Below are 20,059 nucleotides of genomic sequence, written 5' to 3'. Positions count from 1 at the left end.
GGTTTATAGTATTGAGTCTTCTGTCTAGTTGTTTTTTCCATTGTTAAATGTAAATGTGGAGTATTGAATTCTCAATCTATTATTGTTGAACTATTTCTCCCTTTAATTCTTGTCTGTTTTTGCTTCATTTACTTTGGTGCTTTGTTTTAGGTGTATATATGTCAATAATTGTCATATCATCTTGATGGATTGGCCCTTTAACATTATCATGAATAAACTTTTTTGTGTCTTGTAACAGTTTCTGTCTTAAAAGTCTATTTTGCCTAATGTTACTCTGACCGCTCCAGCCCTGTTTTGGTTACTGTTTACATGGCATATCTTTTTTCATTTTTTAATTTTCAACCTATTTTTACCTTTATTTTTATTTTACTTTTTTTCGCGGTACGCGGGCCTCTCACTGTTGTGGCCTCTCCCGTTGCGGAGCACAGGCTCCGGACGCACAGGCTCAGTGGCCATGGCTCACGGGCCCAGCCGCTCCACGGCATGTGGGATCTTCCCGGGCCGGGGCACGAACCCACGTCCCCTGAATCGGCAGGCGGACTCTCAACCACTGCGCCACCAGGGAAGCCCTATTTTTACCTTTAAATTGAAAATGTGTTTCATGGAAACAGAGTATAGTGGATTATGTTTTAAAAATCCATTCTGTCGGTCTCTGCCTTTTAATTGAAGATTAATCCACCACATTTCATGTAATTACTGATAAGGACCTACTTCTGTCATTTTGCTATTGGGTACAAACTTGTAACTAGAAGATGAATAAGTTCTGGAGATCTAATGCGCAACATTGTGATGATAGTCAACAATACTGCATTATATACTTCAAGATTGATTTCTATATTTCTTATATCTTTTTTGTTCCTCAGTCTTCCATTACTGACTTCTTTTGTGTTAAAGAGGTATTTTTTAGTACGCCATCTTAGTTTGCTTGTTGTTTCTTTTACACTATATTCTTGAGTTATTTTCCTAGTGGTTTCTCTGGGGGTTATAATTAACATCTTAGTTTATACCAATCCAGTTCTAATTACTACTACCTTAATTTTAATAGGATATAAAACTTGGCTCATATGTAACTCCATCCCCCCCACACTTATGTTGTTGTCACAAATTACATCTTTATTGTGTGCCTATCAACATAGATTTATAATTATTTCTTTATGCAGTTGTCTTCTAAACCAGATAGGAGAAAAAAAAGGAGTTACAAACAACAAACATATTTATATTTTCTTTTAATATTTACCTGTTGTATTAGTTTTCTAGGGCTGCAAAATACCACAAATTGGGTGGCTTAAAGCAACAGAAATTTATTCTCTCACAGTTCTGGATGCCAAAAATCTGAAGTGAAGGTGTCAGCAGAGTTGGTTCCTTCTGGAAGCACCGAAGCACTGAAGGAGAATCTGTCCCTTGCCTCCTAGCTTCTCATGACAGCTGACAACCCTTAGCAGTGCTTGGCATGCAGATGTATTACTCTAATCTCCATCTCCATCTCACATGGCATTCTCCCTGTGTGTCTGTGTCTTCACATGCTGTCTTACAAGTAGTATTGGATTAGGGGCCTACCCTACTCCAGCATGACCTCATCTTAACCAACTGCATCTACAACAATTCTATTTCCAGATAAGGTCACATTCTGAGCTATTGGGGATTAGGACTTCAACAAATCTTTTTGGGGAGACACAATTCAACCCATAACACCAGGAATATGTCAGAGCTTTTCAAAGCCCTTATTTGCCGAAGCACCTCATTCTCCACTCTTTCCTCTCATGCTTTTTGGTTAGTGTGTCTTTTGTCCCATTTGTTAGCCAGTGCTCCCGGTAGCTGTGACTAATACATTGCCTTTAAACGTTTTTTGACAAATGCCCCTGGGCAGCTGCCTCAACACTGGCAGAATTCTTAGTTCGGCAAGATAAAGGTAAACGCTTTGAGCCAGTCCTCCAAGGAGCCGCCAGGCAGATGGTTATGGACTGAATTGTGTTTCTAGGGCTTGCCCCCTCCCCCCACCGGCCCCTCTCAGATTCATAATGTTGAAGTCCTGACCTCCAGTGTGACTCTACTTGGAGATAGGACCTTCAGGAGATAGTTAGGGTTAAAGCAAGTCATCAGGGTGGGGCCCCAGTCCGATGGGATTGATGTCCTCACAGCAGGAGGAAGAGACACCAGACAGCCCTCACCAAAAACTGAATCGACCAGAGCCTTGATCTTGGACTTGCCAGCCTCCAGAACTGTGAGAAAGTAAACTTCTGCTGTTTCAAACAACCAGCCTGTGGTATTTTGTGACTGCAGCTTGAGCTAATACACAGCTCAAAACAAACAACCACAGTTCTTGGCAAATGAGGTCCATTTTTCTGCTCCCTTTGGTTCTCTTACCCATTCCAGAAATACAGGCTGTTATTGTCTAGGCTACCCCTGAGCTGGGGAGCAGGGATGGGGCCAAGGTGAGTTAAAACACCACCAAGCTCTCTGTCTTTACTGAGATTCAGCTGTTTTTGCCTTGATTAAGCATTCCCCCCGGGCTGCTGTAAGCTTTTACTTACTTTCAAGAATTTTGAAAAAGTTGATTGTGACAGTTTTTGCCAGTCTATTTGTTGCTTTTTTGGAGGGAAGCACTTTTGATGTTCCTTATTCCTCCATTTTCACTGATGTCACCCGACGTGCTCTTTTAACTGTGTGACACTGACACTCCTCCCTCTAGGAGGTGGGGGCCTTTGTTCCCTTCCCTTGAATCTAGGTGGGAGCTTATGACTGCTCCAACCAAAAGAGGCCCACAGAAGTGATGCTCTGTGACTTTCCAGGGTAGGTTATGAAAAGGATACAGCTTCTATATCCTTTTTTTCAGGAGCTAGGCCTCGGACACTTGCCCTGAGGAAGCCAGCTACCATGCTGTGAGGGCCCAAATTAGCCCATAGGGAGAGACCAGGTGGAGAGGCCCCTGGGGAGAGGAAAGGAGGCCCCAAGCTGACGCTGGCCTCCATCTGTAGACATAGGAATAAACTAGCCTTCAGATGCTTCCAGCCTCCAGCCCTCAAGTCTTCCAGCTGAGACCTCAGACATCGTAGAGCAGGAATAAGTTGTCCCTGCTGTGCCCTGTCTGAATTCCTGACTCACAGAATCTGTGAGCATAATGCATAGTTATTTTTATGCCGCTATATTTTGTGGTAATTTGCTAGGCCACAGTAACTGGAAAGTCACCAAGTGTGTCATATGGTACCAAGCAGTGGACAGACTTCTCATCCCTTTCAGCACAGATGGATTTAAAGGGCCTGTGCTGCAGAGTGCAAGTGAGGAGCATTAAGATTGCCTCATGTGCTCCCTTTTCCTCCCTCCAAACAGTGGCATCTCTTATCTTCCTAGATTTTGTGAGTGTCCCACATTCCCAATCATCCAGGCTTGAAACCTCAGAATGTCTCTGATTTTTCCTTCCCCTTCACCCTCCTCACGTGGGTAGCAAGTGACACCCACTGTCTTTTTCACAGCCTCACAAATTTGTTCTTTACTTCCCATTCCTAACAGCCTGTGCTTGAAATTCCAGGAGTTCATTATTACTTACAGAATACAGAGCAATGGGGTAGAAAAAGACTGCCAGTAATAATAGGCATCATGCTCTCAGGTTTCATACTAGCGAAAGGTAGCATTTAAAGCTTTCCAAGGGCAAGAAATGATAATGCTTATAGATATGACATGGAAGTCGGCTGTATTTTGAGAAGGCGCCTCCAGGGCCATTCAAGAAGCAAATCACTGGGTAGTCTCTGGAGTACTTCTTTGTTTTTTTGTTGTTTTTTAAAAATTTTATTATTTTTTTGGCTGCACTGCACGGCTTGTGGGATTTTAGCTTCCCGACCAGGGATCAAACCCAGACTCCCTGCAGTGGAAGTGCGGTGTCCTAACCACTGGACCGCCAGGGAAGTCCCTGGAGTACTTCTAGTCCCTGGATCCACTTTGTTCCTGTGTTTAGTCAAAGCTCTTTTGCTCCAGCCCCTCTGAACGATCCCAGGCTACAAATCTAAACTTGGTTTAACAAAAATCTAGAGGTGTTAGATATTATTCCAATATTGACTGTTAAATCCCTTAGTTCTACTTTCTACCAAAATATTCATTCAATAACTTACACCATTTCCTTTATCCTAATCCAAACAGTATTTGTAAGGAGAGTTTTTGACGATTTAAATTTTAAAAATCTGAGTATGACCTGCAGAGTCATCTCAGCTTCCTGTCTTAAAACCATGAAATAGATGCAATTTTCCTCAGGTAAGGACCCAGTTATCCAAAAATAACGATTTTATTTTTGAAGCTCCATGAGAGAAAATCAGGTACTGACACAGAGTTTGCATAAGGATTATTTTAGGTCCTATTTAGAACTTGGGTATTTAACGTGTACTAGTTGCTGCAGACATCATAAGAAAAAACCCTTTTTTTAATCTAGAATTTCCTCCTTAAGACCCATAACGCTGTTTGCTATGAGAAGCATGGGGACAGTTGCATCCTCTGAAATCTGACCCTGTTACTATTGTTTCCTAAGTGCCTTGAACACTAAGCAGCTCATATTTAAGAGACTAAATTAAAAAAAGAAAAGAAAAAGAGGGGGATAGTAGCTATCAGTCATTCATTTATTTAAAAAAATATTTACCAAAGCCAGAAAGAGAAAAACAAATAGCGTATGCTAACACATATATATGGAATCTAAAAAAAAAAAAAAAAAAAAAAATGGTTCTGAAGAACCTAGGGGCAGGGGCAGGACAGGAATAAAGATACAGATGTAGAGAATGGACTTGAGGACACGGGGAGGGGGGAGGGTAAGCTGTGACAAAGTGAGAGAGTGGCATGGACATATATACACTACCAAATGTAAAACAGATAGCTAGTGGGAAGCAGCCGCATAGCACAGGGAGATCAGCTCGGTGCTTTGTGACCACCTAGAGGGGTGGGATAGGGAGAGTGGGAGGGAGACGCAAGAGGGAGGAGATATGGGGATATATGTATATGTATAGCTGATTCAATTTGTTATAAAGCAGAAACTAACACACCATTGTAAAGCAATTATATTCCAATAAAGGTGTTAAAAAAATTTACTAAGCACTTAACTATGTGCTGGGCACTGTTCTAGGTGCCAGGTATATGGCAGACAAAAACCTCTGCCCTCGTGGAGCTTGCACTTTAGGGGTAGAGAAGATGAGATAATAAAATAAGTAAAAGGTGTTAGAGAGTGTTACGTATGTCAGACTTTTTTTTTCTTTTGCGGTACGCGGGCCTCTCACTATTGTGGCCTCTCCCGTTGCGGAGCCTGCAGGCTCTGTGGCCATGGCTCACGGGCGCAGCTGCTCCGCGGCATATGGGATCTTCCCAGACCGGGGCACGAACCCGTGTCCCCTGTGGGGACTCTTTGTTGCGGTGCTCGGGCTTCTCACTGCAGTGGTTTCTCTTGTTGTGGAGCACGGGCTCTAGGCGCACGGGCTTCAGTAGTTGTGGCAGGCGGGCTCAGTAGTTGTGGCTCGTGGGCTCTACAGCGCAGGCTCAGTAGTTGTGGCGCATGGGCTTAGTTGCTCTGCGTGGGATCTTCCCAGACCAGGGCTTGAACCCGTGTCCCCTGCATTGGCAGGTAGATTCTTAACCACTGCGCCACCAGGGAAGCCCAGGACCATGTTTTTAAAAATGCTATGGGGCAAAATAAAGCTGGAAAGAGTGACAGTGTTGGGTTGCGCTTGAGGGGGGTGAATTTTAGAGGCCAAGGAGGCCTTAGTGAGAAGGTAACACTTAAGTAGGTGAAGAAGGTGAGAGACGGGGGAAGATTGTCCAAGCCAGAGGTTTTAGCAAGTGCAAAAGTCCTGAGGTCAGAGCATGGCTGGCTGTTGGAGGAACACAAGGAGGCAGAGGGAGTGGACCAGGCGAAATGAAAGATGGAGAGGCAGGTCCTGTTGGGGCTTGTAGGGCATTTTAGTGAACGGGGTTTTTTAGTAGGAGTACAAGAGAAGCCACTGGAGGATTTTAAGCAGAGGAGTGATGATCTGAGATCATTGTGACTGCTGTGTTGAGGACAGTCTGAAGGGAGCAAATGAAAAAGCAGAGAAAGTAGTTTTTGTAGGCTATTCTAAAAGTCCAGGAGAGATGGAAGTGGCTTGGATTAGATGGTAGCAGTGGACGAATTCTATTATAATTTGAAGATAGAGCAAACCAAATTTGCTGACAGATGTGGGTGGGGTGTGAGAGAAAGAAGAGATAAGGATTACTTCAGGGTTTCTGTCTGGTAACTGAAAGATGAGTTGTCCTTAACTTAGATGGGAAGAGTCCTGGAGGAGTGAGTTTAAAGAGATCAGATCAGGACTGTTAAACTTTAGGTGCCCTTCAAGGGGAGATGTCACAATGGTAGCTGTATATACAGGTCTGGCATTTAGGATAGAGGTCTGGGCTGGAGAAGTTGGGAGAGGTCAGCATATGGCAACTGTTCAAACTAGAAGACTGTATGAGGTCACCAAGAGAGTGAGTGTAGACAGGAAGGAAGAGTTCCAAGGCCTGAGCCATGGGGGACTTCAACATTCAAAGATGTCAGGGAGAAGAAGGCCCAGCAAAGGAGACTGAGGAGGGGACAGAAGCAGGAGGAAAACTAAAGAGCATGGTGTTCTGGAAGCCACGTGAAGAAAATGTTTATGCAGGTAGGTGATCCAGTTGTGAAGTGTTGCTAGGTAAGGTATGGAAAGAATGAACTGTGTATATAACATGACAAGGTCTTTGGAGAACTTGAGCAGAGCAGGTCCAGTGAAGTGGTAACAAGCAAGGCTGGAGTGTGTTCAGGAAAGAATTGATCCTACTGTATAGCACAAGGAACATATTCAATATCCTGTGATAAACCATAATGGAAAAGAATATGAAAAAAATATATATGTATAACTGAGTCACTTTGCTGTACAGCAGAAATTAACACAACATTGTAAATCAACTATACTTCAACAAAATTTTAAAAAATTTTTTGAAAGAATTGGGGGCTTCCCTGATGACGCAGTGGTTGAGAATCCACCTGCCAATGCAGGGGATACAGGTTTGAGCCCTGGTCTGGGAAGATCCCACATGCCGCGGAGCAATTAAGCCCGTGTGCCATGACTGCTGAGCCTGCGCTCTGGAGCCCGCGAGCCACAACTAGTGAGCCCGCGCGCCTAGAGCCCATGCTCCACAACAAGAGAAGCCACTGCAATGAGAAGCCCGCGCACCACAACGAAGAGTAGCCCCCGCTCGCCGCAACTAGAGAAAGTCTGTGCGCAGCAACAAAGACCCAATGCAACCAAAAAAAAAAAAAAAAATTAATAAATAAATAAATTTTAAAAAAGAAGAAGAAAGAATTGGGAGAGAGGGGCTGGAGAGAGCAAATATGGACTTTTTTTTTTTTTTTTTTTTAAGATAGGAGAAATAAAACAATAGTTATGCTAATGGAAAGATCTTTGCTTTTCCAGTGAGGAACCTAGCTTTCTCACCCACCCTCCCTTCCTTGGACTTCAGATTTGGATATTTGCTGTTTCTTGGAACCCTCACTTTGAGGAATGTTAATAGGGAATCTGAGCTGATATGGAACTGAGGATTGTGAAAATCAACTTATTTCATATGTGGAATTCTCTTTCCCCAACTTCCCACTACTTTGAGCGACAAAACACATGTGGCCAGGAGTCCACTTACTGTGGCCAGTAAGTTACTAGGCTGTTCACAAATGTTTCTCCCATTCTGAGCCCATGGCAGGAGAGCCACTCTAGGGTATGGCCATGTGGTTTTGTTTGTCACTTCATAGCAGCTTTAAGACCAGTGAGCAGTCTCCCACATTGCCTTGGCTGACAGCAACTGTGGAAGCAGTGTTAAGACGAAGCATCTACCAGCCAGGGTCTGAGTCATAGTGATGAGCAGAGCCCCTTTGATAACCCGGGTTAGACACCTAGCATGAGTAATAAACTTTAGTTTCGTTAGTTTTATTTTGGGATAGCAAAACCCGATCCATCCTGACACAATGCCTAAGGACCAAAATAAACAGTGATGTACCAGTCTCCACAATAACCAGCAGAATGCAAATTTCAGGGTATGCAAGTTTTACTTTCCCATACCAGGGGCAAAGAAAACCCAATAAATAACACAGGTAATAAAACTTGACCTCACTGTCAGTTCTCCATTAAATCAAAAACTATTGAACCTTGAAAATGTTAACATTGTTCGTAAAATATTTCTCTCCTAACCAGGAAGGCAACTTTTCTTCAAGAGACTTAGCTGGGCTACCAGAAACATAGTGTAGTATATTTACTATTTTGTTCTCTGGGTCATCTGCGTTAGCTCCTCCAGGAATGCTCACTCCAAATGCAGATTGCCTGGCCTTGTCCTTCTAGATGAATGCTGTGGTCCTTAACTCCTAGGAGGTTCTGTAATCTTGATCTTTATGTGTCTGTGTGGTCTAATACAAAAATTTATTTGGTCTTTGTCTTCCGGTTCCTGCCAAGAGCTGCTAAAGCTCTTGGCATTTTCTGAGTGATAGGAATGGCTTTTGTTTTTTGTAATGAGCCCCTTTGATCACACTTGAGTTTATGCTAATGAGATCACTAAGGGTGAGGCCACTAGATGGCCTCAGGTTGGAGCTGGTCACCAGAAAGACCAAGTGGCTAGACCTCCTGACTGACCTCCAGGCAGGGCTGGCAGAGGGGGCTGGAGAGGAAGCTCTATAAACTCAGCAATAGTGAGATTCAGAGAGCTTCTGGGTTGGTGAGCACATTGAACCCTGGGAGGATGCTGTGCCCCTGCATCCCTCCCCTTCCTTGCCCCGTGTATCTCTTCCATTTGGCTGCTCTCAAGTTGTATCTTTTATAATAAACCAGAAAATGGAAGTAAAGTGTTTTCCCAAGTTCTGTGAGCTGTTCCAGGAAATTATTGAACCCAGAAGGGAAGGGAATTGTGGGCACCCTCCAATTTTATGACCAGGTTGGACCGAAGTGTGGGTTATCTGGGGACATGATACTTGCGACCGGCATTTGAAGCGAGGGAGGTCTTGCGGGACCAAGCCTTTAAACCCGTGGGGTCTGAGGATAACTTTGGGTAGTGTCAGAATTGAACTGAATTGTAGGACACCCAGTTGGTGTCCAGAGAATCAGAGAATTGGTTGTTAGTGTTGGAAAACACCCTAGAAATATGCTGCCAATGTCACACTGAAGTTTTCAACATAATGTCTGAGTCAGTTTACACATGCTTTAATATTAGAGAAGAAATGTTCTTGTAAGAGACAAAAGAAAAATCACAATTCTGCACAAAAGAATTTTATTTAGTGGTCAGATCCCGATGAATAATGCCAGTCATTGCTTGATTCTGTTAAAATGCGCTATTAGATCTACTCTTAAGAAAGTGTATGGTGCATCACCAAAAGCTATTTAATTTGGATTGTGTAGAGTAAAAGAAAACTTCATAAATCTTTGTTCTCTGATAAAATTTTTAAAATATAAAAATGAAAAAAAAACCCCAAAAGCAGTATTCAAAAATAATAAATGTCACCTTGGACTATTTACAGTAAGATGACTTTCTAATAGGAGAACACTCTCTGCTTGTCTCTTTTTCTCACATTTTACTTGTCCCTTAGAGGTGTTCTGCCTCCCCCATCTAACCCTCGTGATTTCTTCCATTCCTGTCTTGCATGAAACAGTCATCTTCCATTCTCTCACACATCTTTGAGTCTTTCTCTGATACTCCTTTTTCGTACTGTAAATTACCAGTAATTCTATTCAACAGATGTTTGTTGAGCACCTAATATGTGCCAGGCACTGTGCTAAGAGGTGGGGATAAATACAGAGATGAAAAGTCATTGAACCCCCTCCTCAAGAAGCTCAGAGTTTGGGTTGGATTAAAAAAACATTTTTTCACATTATATTCCATGAAATCCCAAGCCCCTATGAAGTAAGTTTGGGGATTTCTTGAAACAAAGTGCACTCACGGAGGGTCCATCAGCTTGGCCCACTCCAACGCATTTCGATTTAGAATTCTGCCCTTTTTTATGAAGCACATCCTCTAAAGCCCAGGAATAGAGTTTGAGTTCTAAACTCTTCGCAGGTGGGAACTACATGATGTGTTGTAGGGGACGAACTGAACCAATTTGTTTTTCGGGGAGGGTAACCTTTTAATTGGCTTCTACAAATTCTGAGTATGAAAAGCCCTTAACCCCCCGCCCCCCAAAATACTAAATTTGAGCAATAGATACATATTAAGAAACTCCTTGATTTGGATTTACAACACGATCCTCTGAAACTCCTCTCTTTTACAAATGTCCAGCAGGAGCTCTTTTTATTACCTCCACACGTATTTCTTTGTGCTTTTCTGTGAACATTTTCTTAGCTTCAAACATAAAAGCAGCAAATTAAGCCTGCAGGTGACCTTTCTTTTTTTTTTCTTTTATCATGCTGAACCCCAAACAAGCTCAGTTCTTGCGTTTGGCCTACATCTTCTCTGTCCGTGAGGCCCCAAGAGAACCATGGTAGTTAGTTAAAAAAAAAAAAAAGAAAGAAAACAAAGCAAACTATGAAATAGAAAATAAAAACTGAACATAGCATACTATGGAAGCAAAACTGAAACCACACCCTCGCTACCCACATCTCTCCATGGCAGACCATGGCCTACGAATATTCACATTTGGAAATATTTTCTCAGTCACAGTAAAGTCCAAATCATGGTGGTGGGCTTCCCCCTCACAGATCGTAGCATATTCCTTTTGTCGAATCTGCTCAGCCAACCACTGAACGATGATGAAGGGAGTTTTTGTGGGAAAGTTCTATCCTTGATCCAACATCATCCACAGGTTACACGGGGTCACATCTCTGTACAGTTTCCATCCAACCAAATGATACTCTGTCCATTCAAGAGCCCTAGTGCCAGATTCAGAATGTCCTCATGAGCTAGTTCCAAGCCCTCTGGATCTGAAGGCAACTTTGGGAGTTGGCATTATTCCCATGTTACATTTGGCCTGCCCAAGGTAGGGTGATCAGGATGTCTGGAATACGTGAAGAGGACAAGAAGAGCAGGGGGTGTTGGGAGAGAGGGGAAAAGAGAGGTGATCATGCACAAGCTTCTTGCTCTGTCGTGCATTATATTTTCAGTGCTAACAGCGTATATTTCGACACATAGGGCTTGTGCATTTTTGTTAAATAACTCGCCCCGAAACGCTCGTTTGGCAAACGTGGCCATGAATGTGTGTGTGAGTGTGTGCGTGTGCACGTGCCTGTGTTTACGATGTGTCATGAGGTTGTGTGTCAAGTCCTGTGGGTGTGCCTTGGCCCCTCCCCTGATGCTACACCCACCTCACCAGCAAGGAAAAACTGATGGGTTACACCTGGTCGGTTTGATATTCAGAAGCTTCAGACAGGCTTTCTGAGAAGCTTAGGAAAGTCTCCTGGTATTCGGAACATACAATCTCATAACGATAATGCCGGAACTCCACAGCAAAGGTGCCAAAGTAAGACAGGAAGCACATGACCAGGCCCCACTGGACCCTGGCTGCGTACAGGTGGATGCCTTGGGCCATGAGGATGAAGTCTGGGGAGAAGTAGTCAAGGCAAGTTCCTCCATCGGCCACATTAAGACGGGGCTCTTTTCTGGGCAGAGACAGGTTACGGGAAAAGCCTGGCTCTCCCCCTGACTAGCAGAAGAGCTTCACAGAGCCAGCTGAACACCATCTACATAAATAATACAAGGTAACATTATTGAGCCCTTACTTTGTGCCAGACATGCTTCTAGGTGCTTTCATGGAAAACCTAACTTACTCATCACAACATCCTGTTATCAGCAGTTCGCTTAAAATAGGGAAACGGAGGCCAAATGGGTAACACGGGTATTAACTGGTGGAACTGGGATTCAAACACAAGCACTTTGACTCCCTGGCCATGCATTCGACCGCTATACTCTACGGCTGCCTAATAAACTGTGAGACTAGCTAAAGAATTACAATTCCAAAGTAACTAGTTGGCCAGAAAAATAACGCTGTATTTTTAAAAGACAGTGCAGGGCTTCCCTGGTGGCGCAGTGGTTGAGAGTCCACCTGCCGATGGAGGGGACACGGGTTCGTGCCCCGGTCCGGGAGGATCCCACATGCCGCAGAGTGGCTGGGCCCGTGAGCCATGGCCGCTGAACCTGCGCGTCCGGAGCCTGTGCTCCGCCACGGGAGAGGCCACAACAGTGAGAGGCCCGCGTACCGCAAAAAAAAAAAAAAAAAAAAAAAAGACACTGCAAATGACGATGGAACAATGTGAACGTATCAAATAGCTAACTACCTCCATATAAGCTGTGTTTGTCTCTGCAGTGATACTAATAAGGTCTAAGTGGCCCCTCTTCTTCTCTCTAGTTTTCACTATTGCCTTTCAGACAATATTCTATAGGCTGGTTTCATTCCTGGTGTTGCATTTAAACTTGTGCCCAAAGGAAAGCAGGCAATTAAAAAACCAAAGGACTGATGATTCATCTATGCCTGACTATACACAGAGTGTATGTATGTGTACACACACATCAGTATATATGAAGGCAGGAGCTGGGGAGGAGAAAGGTTCATAACGTTCTATAGTGAAAAGCTAAGAGGCCACGGACTAAATAAAGTTATTTAGAAAAATCAGAAATGTTCCCTTAGAATTAGTTCTACCTTCAGAACTTAGCCTTAAAATCTTGGGAAATTTTCAGAGAGTGAAAAATTCTGTGACAACTACTTCAGCCAAACTTCGCTCTGCTGACTAGGCCTGGATTCATTCACCTGGGAACCACGAAATGGTTCCAAGTCTTCGGAAATATCATGGATCAGAATTGTTTGGTATAAGCTCAAAACTCAGAATGATTTAAAATCTGTACATACTCTTCTGACTGAGGGTTCAAATTGTTGCCAAAGCAATATTAACTTACAGGGGAGGAATATATCTTCAAATCTCGCACTGGCAGAATTCTGACCTGTTTACTCATAAAATATTTTATCAGGTTGCTAGTAATAAGCAAGTTTTTTGGCTTGAATTTCAAGTCCTTAAATGTTCTCAATCTAATGAGACTTAAGAAAACCGCTAAAATGACTGAATGGCAGTTTGTGAGGGAAGAATAACTAAATGGCTCCAAATACTCCACTAACGAACATCTCCAAACGCTAAACATTTTCGTGGTTTTTTTTTTTTTTTTTTGTGGTACGCGGGCCTCTCATTGTTGTGGCTCTCCCGTCGCGGAGCACAGGCTCCGGATGCGCCGGCTCAGCGGCCATGGCTCACGGGGCCCAGCCGCTCCGCGGCATGTGGGATCCTCCCGGACCGGGGCACGAACCCGTGTCCCCTCCATCGGCAGGCGAACTCTCAACCACTGCGCCACCAGGGAAGCCCAACATTCTCGTATTTTAAAGCCACTCTAAGGAGGGATGGCATAGTGCTTAAGAGTATAAGAACTGAGCCTGAGTTTAGAACAAATCGACACATACCATGTGTGATCTTGGGTAATTAACCTTCGTTTTTCACTATTCTTACTTGTTAAGTGAGGATTAAAAGGGTTGACACATTTAAAGTGCTTAGAATACTGCCTAGCACATTATAAGTACCCAATAAATATAGGCTATTACATTGATGATTGTAACTGTGTTAGCTATACAATTTGCCGTCTAGGAACTTCCTTCTTCTCCAGTTTCCAGAGGACCTAATGGAGTGAACACTTAGGATTGAGTGACTGATCTGATTGGTGGGGTGGTTACTGGCCGACTTCCACTGGGCCCTGCTATAGTAGGTGGGGTCACTGTGCTCCACCCTAGACCAGTCCCTCTGCGATCTGTTTGGGCTTCAGCTGAGTGTAATGCTCTCCTCTGCCTTTCCCTGATTTCTCTGCTTCTTACTGGGTGGATAGATTGAATTCCAGGGTGTGAGATAGGAGGCCTGCACGATTTTCCTTTCCAAGTTTACTAGGAATAAAGGCTGATTTCTTCATCCCCATCTGGCTCCGTGTGACTGTTCTCCATTGGTTCAAACTCCGAGGGAGGAAGGGAAATAAATAGCACCTCAAAATTATTTGTTTAGGACAACAGTACATGCAGTGGTAATCTAGTTCTTGAATTTTTCCAGAAAAGCTTACTTGTTTTCCTGAAAGGTATAAATGTATTTTTGTCCCTAGAAATTCATTTTAGAGTTAATAGATTAAATGAAATAACAGAGCCACTAACAAAGTCGAAAATGAAAAGAATTTTTCAAGATGGAAGGAAAAAAACCCCACAATTCTCTTTTGGTTATGCATTCTATGTTTTTCACAAAAGGAAACTTTACATCAAAAGGAGAATGCATGGCACCATTCCTACAGATTGAAACAGTTTTGAGAAGGCAGAGCTTGTTTTATCTTTAGCTCTCCATCTCCTCTTTGGCATGAAAAATAGGTCTGAAAGTTTTCGTTTTTATACCTATTTATTTTTCTTTTTTGTCTAATATTCTGAGTTGATACGACAGTATATCCTAACCAACTGAGAATGGCACTCTTCTCATCTTCTACATGGACAACTTATCTGTGTTTTAATCTCACTGGCAAAGAACGTTTTCACATTCAAAGGATACAGAGGACCACGCAGAGAGTGACAGATGCTGAGAGAATAACTCGTGGAATTCCAACTTTCCGTCCTTCATTCTTGATGTTTACTTTGAGTGTCAATGCAGCCTGGATCCAGCAGGTCAACGTGCCAAATCCAAAAGTCAAGGAAGTTCCGACATTATGGATTTCTTCATCATTTGTGAGCTAAGGGATGAACAGATAATGACCTGTGGAGGCCCATTTAGAAAATACATACAAGCCAATGGAATACGTGAAGGAGAAAAAAATAGGTAAAGAGATGTCCCAATAATGGGATGATAGGTTGTAGAAAGAGTAGAACCCTGCATCTCCACTGGCTCTTTGTGCCTATTCTCCATTGGTTCCAACTCTGAGGGGAAGAAGAGAAATGAATAGTATGCCCACACCTCAAAACGTTTGTTTGGAAGAATCATACAGGCAGTGGTAATTTATTCTTTGAATTTATTTTCCAGAAAAGCTTTGTAGAAAAGTAAAAGAAAAAAGCAGGAGAGTTACACAAAAAAAGAGAAATGTCAAAGTTTCTACAGGCATAAACCCCAAACTCTGTTTTCTACACTAAGAAATGAGACCAGAATCCGGCTGTGTACTTACTGATTGAGGATGGCCAATTCTAAGCAGGTCAAGATTTCACTGGCCTGGACAACTAATAACACTTGAGCTGTTCTTTACTCTTACAAAACTGGCCAGTCTATGTAATGTGGCCAATTCATTGTTAATGGGCTTTTGTTTTGTTTCCTATTATAATAAGAAAACTGCACTTATGAGCTTTTGCCATATCTGGAGACCCATTAAAGGGCAACAGTGTTTGAAGATTCCTGGTCAAGGCTTTTATACAGTTAATAGGTTAAAGGAGACCCATCTGGGTTATTTCAATTGGGGGTTAGAGATGTAAACTGCCCAAATCATTACCCACTGATTTAAAAAATATATCTGTCGCTTAAAACACCTTTATCAATTGCATATATTTTTAACTACACATATAGTACCCCACATATATAGGAAACACAGGTAATAAAATCTACTGTTGAAAGATGGCTTTAAAAACATGGTGAAAATATCTTTTTGAATCGCCATTGCCTTCAGGTGTTTTATTGTTTAGCGTTGCTATGAATAATGGTTGTATCAAATCAATATTACTTTCCCTTTACAATTTTTTTCTATTGTTTTGGCTGTAGGATTTTTTTCTTCTTTGAAGAAGCCATTCCCCCCCCCCCACAGTTCAAAACACATATTTTTGAAACATTTTATTTTATTGTTATTTATTTTTTGGCTGCGCAGCATGTGGGATCTTAGTTCCCTGACCAGGGATCGAACCCACACCCCCTGCATTGGAAGCGTGGAGTCTAAACAACTGGACCGCCAGGAAAGTCCTGAAACACTTTAAGTAATGATTCCCCAAGTCAAATTTTACTACTAGGAAATTGGTTTTCCATGGTCTACATAGTCTGTTCATTTATTTTTTAATTCTAATTTTAAAAATAGATGATACAGTTACATGGGCCAAACTTTAAAAAATTGTAAAAAGAGTATAGATTGAAAAGTCTGTCTCTTATCTCATATAATAGCCACCTGGTTTCTCCACAGGCAACTAATGTGTTATTTGTTTCCTGTGTAATCTCTGTAGATATTCCAGAAAATGTTCTTCATATACAGCGTCATCATTTACAGTTTTGAATATCTGTGGTTCACCCAAACAACCCAATCATGGGATTCTTTGGGGAACTTTAGTGAAAAACAAAATGTCTATTCAGTAACTTCCATCTAAGACCTGGTTGAGAGAAATGATAGTTACTGAGCATTTTACAACATGCCAGTCCCTGTAGCACAGATGGATAAGTGGAGGAAAGACTACCACCAAAATCTCAATTTAAAATGCTCTGTGCCCTAACATTTTGGAGCTTAACAGATAAACTCTCAAATATTCTCCTGATAATTCATCCTCCTAGCCAATATGTTCTAAGAATGCAGTTTTCTCATTATCTAGGTTGATACGGAATGAGATCTAGAATAGTTAGAGGAATGGGTGGGATTGCCTGCCTATCTGTCAGACAGCCCATTAAGTAAAAAATACTCATTAAGGGCTTCCCTGGTGGCACAGTGGTTAAGAACCCATCTGCCAATGCAGGGGTCACAGGTTCAAGCCCTGGTCTGGGAAGATCCCACATGCCGTGGGGCAACTAAGCCCACGTGCCACAACTACTGAAGCCTGTGCACCTAGAGCCCATGCTCCGCAACAAGAGACGACACCGCAATGAGAAGTCCGCACACTGCAACAAAGAATAGCCCCTACTCGCCGTAACTAGAGAAAGCCCGCGCGCAGCAACGAAGACCCAGTGCAGCCACAAAAATAAAAATAAATAAATTTATTTATTAAAAAAAATACTTATTGAGTTGCTACTGTGTGCCAGGGGACATCTTGGGGAATGAGTTATCCTAATTTAATGAATTATCAGCACTGAGGGTCAAGGACGAGAGACAGTCTTAGAAAATCCACTACCGTATTTTCAGTAAGAACATTCCTAAACACTCACTGGAATGCTGAGTGCCTGGAATGCCTGCACCATTTGGATTTCACTCAACAGACGGTGGAGAAGTGTCAGGATTGGTGTTTGACTGCAAGGAGGAAGTTTCTAGCAGCAGTATATCACAGAGGCTGGAGGATGCTGGGGAGGGAATGGAGGCAGGAAAAACAGACTACTGTAACTGGGCAGGGTCTCCATGTCTATTTTACAAATGAAGTCATTTAGGTCAAGAGTTGTGTGAGGGTATTGGCAAGGGAAATTATGCTTAAGTGACCTTGGGTTTCTACATCTCTGGGAAGAAGAGTGAGGGTTAGTACCTCCTTATTCAAGTCACAGGCGTTCTAGAGAAATTCTGGGTTTTCAAACTGACTCCCATGTGAGCTTGCTAATCTAAAATGCAAGGTTTCATCCAATACGAATGTTCAATGTTTAATTACAGAAAGGCAATGATCCTATTAATTTTCTAGAAAGGTACATTAGAATACAATTTGTTATGAAAAAAAGTATATAGCGGTTTGAAAGCCCTATTTTAGTAGATACGTTTCCCAGTAGCTGTGCTGTATTTCCAATGCATAGGGAGGAATTTCTCATGTTTAATTCAGACTTACGTAGGCGAGGCTCAAAGAACAGATGGGCTGACTGCTGGAGAAACTGTGCATATCAGGAACCACTGTTAGCATTTTTTTAAAGATTCATGGAGAATTCTATGGCCCACGTAGTGACTATAACTCAGTGGCTGTGATCATCATATAGGTGAAGTGTGAGATGGAGGTGAAAAAGGCCAAATGAAGTACCTGAAAATTACCAAGTAAGGTCATTCCAAAGGAAGCCAGACAGAGTGCCACCAATCCACTAATATTCAGCCATGGATTTAAAACCTTTGGTTTCAGTTGTATGAAGCGCAGAACAGCTACCACCAGAGCTGGGAATAAAACAAAATGTTATGATTGAAAAAGTTAAATCACACAGTCAGACTAGGAAGCAGCGTTCTAAAGCCACGATGTGCAGAAGTAAACTTTTTGCCACAGTACACCTTTAAATCTCTAAAACGACAGATGCATTTTTAAAAGAAATTTTCCATGTGACGTTTCTGATTACTGAGATGTTTTATTCTAGCTAACCTGGGGAAAGCAGAGAGGAACTGAAGCAGTGTGCTATATGTTATTTGGGTGACGCAAGATGATAGACTGGTAACAACTAGTGTTGTTCTCAGAGTTCTCAAAAACAAGGTCAGCGCAAGACAGACTGGCTTAGAAGAACAACACAGAGGCTTGGCACACAGCAGATCAGACACAGAGAGACAGCCCGTGGCACGGGAATTCACTGATTCCATCAGCCTTTAGTTTAGAACCGTGTTAGAACAGATAGGGCAAGAAAACAAGGGGAAGAAGACAAGGTTACCAATCTAGACAAACCTGCTGGTCCCTGTGCCAGAAATCATTCCCGGGGATAGGAAGGAAGATAAAGGCACATGTACAAATCCCTTTATTACTGGTTTATTCCCTCTCCCTTCTGATTCTACCTGCAGGTGTTCATTGTCGAAGGACAAAGACAGCTCACCCAAATTAGAGCAGTTACAGCAATAAAATCATGGAATCTGTATTTTAACATAGCAGATTTGGGGGTTTGGTATGTACTGAAAATCATATTGATTATATTAAGAAAGCTCAATTCTTCACATGATGTTAATTACTTATTTTAAAATCCCACTCTTTTGAATCAAATTGTCATTGGAGAATCTGCAGAGAGAAAAAGGAAGTTACTTAGATTTCAAATCTGACTTCTAATAGTAACCTTGAGGCCAGTCCATACTCAAGTCACTAATCTAAGAACCTCCTTTTATTAATTGCTTGGTGCAGGGATATTTTCATATTTATACAAAAAGCTGGGAGAGGTCAGTCTACAAATGATTTTTAAAAAGCACTTGCAATTAATATGTTATATCTAATATGAAGAAATGCACTTACTACTTCCTAAGGCAATTTATTTTGACATTAAGGTTTAGCAGGGAAGACAATTAGGAATTCAAGAATCATCCTATTTATACAACAATTAGTAGGTAATTATTTGCTGTAAGTCTGCCTTGATTTCAGGCCATTATTAGTAGCCATTAACAAAGAAACCCATTCACAAGTTTGCATTTCCCAAGTATGACGAATTTCATAGTTTCAAGCTACAAAGTTAGTTCAGTGAGTTGACTTTCAGTTCCAAGTACCTCTGGTCAAAGAGTGGTATACAACTTGGTTAATAGTTGGATTCTGGAAACAAAATAGAAATAAACTGCAATCTATGAAATCTTAAATTGTTTGGATCTGATTTAGCTTTTAGTATATTTATGTTAAAGCTAATGCCCATGATTCATCATCAAATTAATCGATTATACTTGAGCTGATAATAGCTTTTTAACATCTTTATTGGAGTATAATTGCTTTACAGTGGTGTGTTAGTTTCTGCTTTATAACAAAGTGAATCAGTTATACATATACATATGTTCCCATATCTCTTCCCTCTTGCGTCTCCCTCCCTCCCACCCTCCCTATCCCACCCCTCCAGGCGGTCACAAAGCACTGAGCTGATCTCCCTGTGCTATGTGGCTGCTTTCCACTAGCTATCTACCTTACATTTGGTAGTGTATATATGTCCATGCCACTCTCTCACTTCATTCCAGCTTACCCTTCCCCCTCCCCGTATCCTCAAGTCCCTTCTCTACATCTGTGTCTTTATTCCTGTCCTGCCCCTAGGTTCTTCAGAACCATTTTTTTGATAATAGTTTTTCAACCTAATGGTTTGAGGGATCCAGTTAGGAGTTATCATATTATCAGAAGTCTATTAATGTTGACAATAACTATCCTAGAGGATGAAAAAATAAGCACAATTTCTAATACTTTTGGGGATACGAATAGGAGGAAGAAGTGGGGAGACGAGAAATTCAACATAAGCGCCCTGACACAAAGTGATCTTCAGTAAAGAAGTCATTAGATTTAGAC

The 20,059-nt window shown here is 42.0% G+C and overlaps 1 protein-coding gene across 3 annotated transcripts in view; it reads right to left on the bottom strand.

Moving 5' to 3' along the window:
• Positions 1-9,201: 9,201 nt before the first annotated feature.
• TMEM150C (transmembrane protein 150C) overlaps positions 9,202-20,059 on the bottom strand; it is a 74,720-nt gene continuing 63,862 nt past the window's right edge. For all 3 annotated transcript variants that reach the window (XM_029236077.1, XM_029236078.1, XM_029236079.1), the window contains exons 6-8: positions 17,867-17,994; positions 14,538-14,715; positions 9,202-11,523 (exon numbers count right to left, since the gene is read on the bottom strand). In XM_029236077.1, coding sequence (XP_029091910.1) covers positions 11,315-11,523; positions 14,538-14,715; positions 17,867-17,994 — 515 coding nt within the window. In that variant the 3' untranslated portion in view covers positions 9,202-11,314. The remainder of the gene's footprint in view (positions 11,524-14,537; positions 14,716-17,866; positions 17,995-20,059) is intronic.

Source organism: Monodon monoceros, unplaced genomic scaffold (genome assembly GCF_005190385.1).
Source record: "Monodon monoceros isolate NGI ecotype Baffin Bay Population unplaced genomic scaffold, NGI_Narwhal_1 Super_Scaffold_20, whole genome shotgun sequence".
NCBI classification, from domain to species: Eukaryota; Metazoa; Chordata; class Mammalia; order Artiodactyla; family Monodontidae; genus Monodon; species Monodon monoceros.
Note: the sequence above shows the minus strand (reverse complement) of the source record. Positions and strands in the feature narration are given on the sequence as shown.